At 34.0% G+C, this 8,508-nt stretch overlaps 1 protein-coding gene across 1 annotated transcript; it reads left to right on the top strand.

The window, feature by feature from the left end:
• Positions 1-1,149: 1,149 nt before the first annotated feature.
• On the top strand, positions 1,150-7,903 carry LOC130628936 (zinc finger SWIM domain-containing protein 6-like). The gene is made up of 4 exons (XM_057442001.1): positions 1,150-1,589; positions 4,666-5,168; positions 5,318-5,624; positions 5,813-7,903. Exons 1-4 carry the CDS (start codon positions 1,265-1,267, stop codon positions 7,570-7,572), a joined length of 2,895 nt encoding a protein of 964 aa, XP_057297984.1. The 5' UTR covers positions 1,150-1,264; the 3' UTR covers positions 7,573-7,903.
• Positions 7,904-8,508: the final 605 nt, after the last annotated feature.

Genomic DNA, 8,508 nt, shown 5'->3' with positions numbered 1-8,508 from the left:
AACATCAGTAGGCTAGTTTCTCCGATTTTATCAGCTATTAAATAGAAATTATCGTAATTTTTGGAACAGATACTCTTTAAAATTTACCGCCCCCTTTCAATTACCACCCTCTTTCAATAAACGCCCACTTATGGTCTTCTCAACAACATAGGTAATGACAACTGACGTTTTTAATGTGTGGGATATTATAATTACTAGAAAATAATAAAAAAACCTCACGAATATTTCCCCGCCTCTTCCCAAGTAAGATTGCTTGTTTGAAGATTTCCTATTTTTTAGATTAACGCCCTGGCGTTTTATTCGAAAAAGTATATCTTTTCTGTATTTTTTGTTTTCTTCAAGGATCTTTAAATGTTTAATTTTTCGATACGTCAGGGAACGAAATTAAAATATTAGGAAGGATATATAACGCTCAATGATTAATTTGTTTTTAACATCTGTGTTCAAAGGTATAATCGGTAAAACGTTTCTTAATAAGCTGTCGAGTACCTTCAGAAGTTTTATTCAAAAATAAGGACAATGCTGATTCACAGCAGGAGGTCTGGTAAGGAGTGCAGACGCTCAATCTCTTTGTAGCAGTAGGAGATCACCTCTTGTGAATTCGTCACCAGGCTCTGTTTAACCGCATCTGTTATAAACAGTTTGAGTTCTATTCAATTCACCTGGGTGGGAGGTTGTGAATCTTGCAGAGCCATTTCTATGTAACGCCTTTTGAAATTTTGTTTACATAAAATAAGTATGGGGCATTCAAAATCGCGTTAAATATTAAACTCTTTTATCACAAGCGCTTTTAGTAACACGACATACGAAAATCATCTTGCCTATGTTTGTTTTTAAAACATATGCGCCATCTTTAAATTAGTTCGGGAAACATTAAATCATGAAAATATGTAAATTACTGAGATTTTTCTCATTTCTTGCTTTTATTGTCATGACAATTTTAGCATGGCGCCGAATCAAGTCTACAAAAAAAGCTGTCTGAGGGTAACGTCATGACGTGATAGTAATAATTAATTTTCCACTGAAGGAGAATTTAAATTTCGATCAGAAAAAAAATACATAGATTAATATTTGATTTCTCTTAACTTGAACACGCTAATCAATTCTTTTATGTTCCGAAAGTTAATTTATTTATAACTTTGTTGAATAAAGGCCGACATTTAAAACACACAAATGAAAATACATGCTTTACATTTAAATAGACACTCTTTAAAGTGAAGACGAACACAAGAGCAAGAGCGAGTTTTCCAACACACATCCAAGCATGGCAAGAAAGCGTCAGCGAAATGAAGTGGATAAATCTACGGACACGAAACGTTGCAAGAAGAATATTTCTTCTTTACTCGACATTGCAGCACATTGTGTAGCGTCTTCATTTCCATATCAAGAAATCGAAGAGAAATTAGGAGTTATACCCGATCCTGTACAAAATCGAGTTATGTTTTATTCCTTTCCACAGAATGAATCATGTGTCGAGTTGTATTCGTCTAATAAAATCCACGTTAACGCAGCAGATGCATTGAAACAGCCGTACCATGTTGGGTCTAAAATATTAGAGCAAGGAGCAGTATCTGATGTTCTTCAAATTGGTAAGTTTTTATTTCTTAATTATTTTCTTTTACATTCAACATTTTGTATTTTTTTTGAAAGAAAAAAACGTGAAAAGATTTCTTTCTGGAGCCAATATCAAAACATTTTTCTAAAGCAAGCTGATCATTCAGATTTTGAATTCACATGTTCAATATAACATCAAACGTAATTTGAAAAACTTCTAAGTTTCTGACTTATATTCCAGATCATGTGAGGCTTTCATTCTAAGTGAGATATTTTTTACCTGCTTTGTTTAGTTTACAAAACCTCACAAAAGGCATAAAAGTGCAGTGTTGTATAATTTCAACATTTTTTTTTGGTCGACAGTGCGTCAGTAACTTATTGACATAACAAAGTCGTGATCTAACATATACGCTAATAACGACCTGTGAATGCACCGCATATGTTTTAAATAATAATGGACCATTCCCCTACTGTGTTTTTGGTAATACCGTATCAGTTAGAACGCAAGAAAGCACTTCTTTCTTCTTATGATTTCTGGTTAACAAAGTCAAACACTTTTTTCGTGTGATTAATCTGTTTTGTGTTTCTAGCTGTCTGTTTACCAATTTTAAAATAAGCAGGAAATGGAATCTCTCTAACGTCAACCTCGATGACGTCAACTAGTCATTATATTGACAAGCGAAAACCATCATGAAGCCCGTACAAGAGTTTATAACCACCCTTTAAGTGGGTGTAATTACTCTTGAACCAGGCTTCTTCTAATCAAAATTACTTAAGTAAACCGGGAAACTAACACAGCTCGAACTAATGAGGCGCCAAAGTGACATTTAATAATTAGTTTGTGGCATCTTCAACTCCACCTTTCGACAGTGAATCATTTTAACCCCCCATGGTGCCGACTGCTCTTCTTAAATACCGGACATAAAAATTTCATTTTATTCAAGAGGTTGAACTTATCACGATAAATAAACTTGAAAATATACTTGAAAATCCCTCCCAAGTGTGAGATCTTTCTCTTAAACAAAGTTTTGCAAACATACACTAAGAAAAAGATAAATATCAACTTAGTCTCCATGGTTGATGTGGTTTGGAGATGCCCTGGGGCGAGTTATATAGCGCATGACAACAGTAATTCTTTTACTCTTCTATCTTATCTCTTTTATCTTTAAAACACAAATCCTATGAAGTTACTGTCTTCACAAACTTAATGGTGCTTTATTCACTTTATCGCAGAACTGTCTATGGACCCCTGCAATGATAATTTATATAAATCGCTTTAGAAATGTTAAAGAAATGAATGCGCTAATACACAAGATGTTTTAGACATCCAATGAACTATTATCTAGCGGCCCTTTGTATCCATTGTTCGGGCCGTTTTTCACTTAAAAAATTTAGAATTTATGCTGAACAAACATAGTGGATAAAGTCGGGAACTTTTCTTTGATCTTTTCTTCAGCTTCTTTTGTTCTCCGCCTTTCTTTTTTGTGAACTCCGCCGAATATAATAAAATCAGTAACTAAAATTGTTTTCTTTAAAACCCCTGTGGGAGAGTGCAACAAAATTGCCATCATTGTTTTCGTGGTTTTTATTGGTGCCGGCGAATGTTATAAAATAAAAATCCCGTCGTGTAATCTTTTTATGATTATGTAATTTCATTGGTAGACATCCCGTTTATTTTTAATCTGATTGGTCAATTGAGTTTTCTAATTGCAAATGTCAAAGTTATTTATCAGATGAGCTAGTAAAGAAAATGTCGGTCAGAATTAGCAATGCCGCCCTATTTATCATAAGCAAAATAATTAACCTGTTGAAATAAAGTTTATCTTCACCATCTTAAAAAGAACCAATGATCCACTTGAATCTCAGCCGTGTCGCTATTACACGTATCTGTTAAAAAATACCAGAAATTCATCTTCATTAAAAGCCTAATAGGATTTAACTCCAGTTTAATTTTGATTTATAAGAACATAGAGGCTCTCGTTAAGAACATTTCTTAAAAAAATCTGGTTTAGTTGGGTGCCTGGAAAATAATAAGTTCAAACAGGCTAGTGAAATTTCACATGATCACATATTTTAGTGAAATTTCACATAGAAAATAAAGTCATGAGCCGGTACGAAAAATCTTGTAATCGCCGTACATCCTATGGTAAAAATACCTCCTGCAATTATCGTATTAAATTATTTTGAATTCGTCTTTTTCCGCTCTTTGTACGACAACAGTACGGTGTCACTTTTTGTTCTTTGTCCGTCACCAGTACGGTGCGTTAGAGAAGAAAAGAGTACACAAGTGTGCGCATTCGGGAGTCGCACAGTGCTTCCTCACGGTGCCGTATAGGAGCTGGCGCCGTACAGTAATAACTCTATAGGGTGGACATGCTAAAGACGCATTTAAGGACGAATTGTTTCTTTAGAAAATTCATAAAAGAACTGCTAGGACGTCTGCTGATTCTCTTTTAATGCTGTTATCTCTTATTTTTATCATTCTAAAGGCGCTTTGTTAAGAAAGCTCTGCTGTGAGTCTACATATAAAAGTTTTGTAAAGAAATCTATGTTAAAGAGAATAGTTACTAAGGTTATTTTGCATCACCATGAAATTTTCTTAATGGGAAAGACTGAATCATTTTTTCTGTCCTGATTTTGCAATGTATTTTTATTCGGTTGTTGAGGAAAGAATATGATTATTATTAACTTTAAGTAATAAATTTTTTCTATCGCTTCAATGTCGCCTTGATATACATGTTTTATTAATGACACCCAACCCATTCATTCAACAAAATCTATCACCTCCCTCTTTTTTTAAGTAACTACAAAAATACATTTTAAATCGTGTCTTCTTTTAACTATAATTTTACAGCGAACACAAAAACTCCAAACGTGAATTAACAAGCTGAAGGAGGGGCTAAGAGTAAATCTTTTTATTTCTGCAGCGCCTTTTTTTCATTTTCTTTTAGACATGTGTTCATAGTAGACTTCATTAAAATATTTATATTTTAAATATGATTACAAAATTGCTTAACTTCTACAAAGCTAAAAGTAATTGCTTGTACGAACACATCATCTTTTTTAAGAATTGCAAATTCGAATTTAACAATGCTTAATTTTTTTTTTCAGGATTTCATCTAAGCGGATTAGTATCCGAAAAAATCGGAATATGTAACAAACAAAAAACACAAGTGTTCAAATGTTCAATGAATTTTGATCGAAACTGTATCACCAGTACGGATTGCACTTGTTCTAATAAAAGTCTACTATGGTGTTCCCATGTTGTTGCTGTTGCCCTATACAGAATCCGATTTTCAAATGAAGTTCCGATAAGGCCACCGATTTCCGATTCGGTAGTAGACTTAAAGAAAAATGAACTACAGAAGTTACTTCTTACATTGGTATCAAAGCATAGTAATAATATTCTTCCAGCCGTACAGACTTTATTAGATGAATTGCGAAAACCCGATTCGGAGATTAGTTTGTTAAACGGTATACCCGATCCGACAGCCGGTGGAAGTATTGAAGATGAAAACACGTGGCATATCGATCATGAAAATATTAGAAAACAAATTCAAGTTGGCTTAGCTGAAGGTAGCCCTGGGAAAAATATCATCGCCCTCATGAATAAGGTAAGGGTTGTTAGTCTTAAATTTGACTAAAATAAATTAAAACTTGTCCACTTTAAAACGGATAAATTACTGGGTACAGAAATGACATATTTAATGTAAAGATATCAGAAATATTATTTCGTGTTCATTTATTCAAATTAATTTGCTAGGTTCGAGAAATGATATCTGCTTCCGACCGCAACTACATCAATCTACTTATCGCTGTGACTGACTCCATTATGAATGAAAGTGTGCAAAGAACAGACGTTCAAGACTGCCAGCGTATCCGTAGAATTTACGACGAACTTCAGTCGTTGTGGTATTGTGTCATGTTAAATCCCAACCTAACAGGTAACACTAAAAATAGACTGGCTAAATATATCAAAGAATGGGCTCAGAAGCCGTCATGTCCTCGAGAAAATATTGATGATGTAACATCTCCCAATCTTCTACAAGCTGTTATTGATTCCAAAAATGGTAAGTGACGACATATATGTCTATTTTTTGCCCTAATAAGGTGTTATGTTTACCTAATATGGTCATTCATTGTAGTAGTCGAAGCTAACAAAATTTTGTGATGCATGTTTACATTTGAAAAAAGTTACAAAAGTTCATAAGAAAAAAGTTTCAATTTTCTTATTGGATCTTTTTGTTTTCTATTTTAGACAACGTGTTCACACAAGCTGCAAGAATCGAGGCATTAAATCTTTGTAATCTGAAAACCAAAGCAATGGAACATTCATTACTTCTATTGAACACTCTTAAAACATCACACACGTCCTCTTGTGACATTTTTAGTAAATCCACTGAACCTATATTAACTGCGTATAATACTTTAATCGAGAACGAGTTAAAGGCAGAGGCTTTAGAGTTAGCACTTATTGCTTTGTCTCGATCATTCAACTTACCGAAAGGAGAATACGCACAAAACCGATTGACTCATCGATACGAACAATTAATTTCGCAGCTAGAAATGCTTGATTACAAATCACCTGTTCTGCAAAATATACTTTCAAAATATTCTAAAAAGTTATACCAACATGTGGTCACCCTTTTGGATACTCCTATCACCCGTGATATTTTACCGAATCATTGTTTTATACGTTTTCTAAATGAACAAGTTTTTCAGTTTGATGCAAATTTAGCTTTCAAATTATCAATCATGATGTTGCCGTTGAATCTTAATAAATCCGACAGTGACGACGACGAAAGCGACTATATATCCGACGTCGTATCATACAATGGCTCCTTCTGTTATATAAAATCTCATATTGAATATCAACAAGGCGAACTTGCAGCAAGTATGTTAAAACAATGCGATAGGCATTCTGAATACTTAAAGTTGACGTTAACGGCTATTTTGGAAGATATCAAACAACCTTCGCAGTTGCTGAAGCTCGCAAAGTTGTGCCAATCCATCGCTGTCGCTCAGCAACCAGAGCTAAATATAGACATATTAAGTGCTGCCTTTGAATTGGGCGTACGTAGCATTCGTTTAATCTCTGACGCTAGTGAACGAAAAGCATGCATTCGATGGTTAGTTTCGTGCGCTGTTGACACCGGACGTTTAGCTGTCGATTTTCTAATACGTAATTGGACAGATTTATTCTCTCCAAAGGAGATTAGTAACGAAATTGCTCCAATGCTGACATCACAACCTGTGTTTTTTCATTTGAAGTTGAACAGTCCACTCTTAAGAGAAGAACTTTTGAGCAAAATTAGAAACATGGTGATCGAGGCGTGCATAAAAGACCCTGTACCGTGCGTTTTGTTTGCATTAACATTGTGTGAAGACCATTGTGAAAACTTTGAACTTGTCTGTCAAATTACTTCAGAATCTTCAGAACGTTTTAATACCGCTCAATTGTTTAGCGTGGCAAGATATTTAGAAAGCAAGAAGCACCTGCAACGAGCTTTTAAAATAGGTATTCAAGCTTTAAAGAAATTGGATATTGGTGCAATGGATTGCCAACATCCTGCGATTTGTGATGTATTGTGGATAAGTACACTGGCAAGTAATCTAGGCATGGACGAACTTACCCAAATTGTTCCAGTTATTGAAAACTGTATTCACAATCCTTTGCTATTAACTGAGATTGCAGAGCGTTGTTCGAATCCAGCTTATCACAAAAGCGTTTACCAAAATTTTTCTTGTCATAGAGAACCGTTAAATCGACTTGTAGCGTCAGCTCAGAAACTTTTTATACAGGACATCGAGGCAAAACTTCAAACGATTACTCGTAAAAATTACAATGACTTTACTGATTACTTGCGAAAAATTAAAAGAGCTTTCCAGCTCTCGGAGGATGGGCAAGAACAATTTCAGTGGCTGATTGACTATATTATAACGTCACAGAAGGGGAAGAAAAAGTTACATCAAGTTATTTCACAACACCTGATGCCCAGTAGAAGTTGTGCACAGTAATTTATATTTGTACGTCAAATAGCGCCTGCCCTTCTTCAAATATGTTGTCAGATTAGAAAGTAAAAATTAGTTCATTGCTAATTCTTTTCTATGCGTCTGAATAAACGAGACAAAAATGTTACTCGATTGTTCTAACAAGCCATATTCTTTCTAATTTTTTCATAAAAAATATCTTTTATTGTTTTTGACAAGCTATTTTTAAAGAAAATCGGAAAACTTCACAGTTAGTATATATTTGTTAGTGTTATATATATTTGAAAGTGTTATATATATTTGTTAGTGTTATATATAATTCATTTGTACATATTAATTAGGAATTACAAAAATTATTGTTGTGAATATATATATTTTTGAAGAAGGAATATAAAATTTATTTTATAAAAATACTGGAATAATAAAAATTTTTGTTTTTACTGGTTGCTAATTACAGGCTAGAACATAGTTTTCTTGTCTTGCTTAAAGATTATTCAAAAAACAACCTAATACCCACGCCTCTTGTACGACATAACCCAATGGAACCCTAGTTGCGCCTTGTGGTTATGGAGCTCGCTTCGCAATCAAAAGGTCCGTGGTTCGGTTCACAGCGCGGGCATGTTTAGTAAGTTTCTTCATCACAGCTACGGGTCAACCCATGCCATGTGAGGGAAATTGGGTAGGTAATGCCGGTGTATACCTGATGTATACATTTAGAACACTATACTCACGTTGATAACAGTGTCTCGGAATACTAATAATAATAATATTATTATTAATAATAATTATAATAATAATAATAATAGGTTTTGGTAAGAAATTCTAATTTTCACAACTACGCATCAGATTCCTTCCTAGTTATTAGCGAATAGAAAACTTTTATTGAGATTAAAGTTGTGAAAGATTTGTAGGAAATTTGTATTTCGTCCCCAGACCCATTTGTTTCTTAACAACGCTGTTTTT

Source organism: Hydractinia symbiolongicarpus, chromosome 15 (assembly GCF_029227915.1).
Source record: "Hydractinia symbiolongicarpus strain clone_291-10 chromosome 15, HSymV2.1, whole genome shotgun sequence".
NCBI classification, from domain to species: Eukaryota; Metazoa; Cnidaria; class Hydrozoa; order Anthoathecata; family Hydractiniidae; genus Hydractinia; species Hydractinia symbiolongicarpus.
This window is presented reverse-complemented; position numbering and strand designations above follow the sequence as displayed.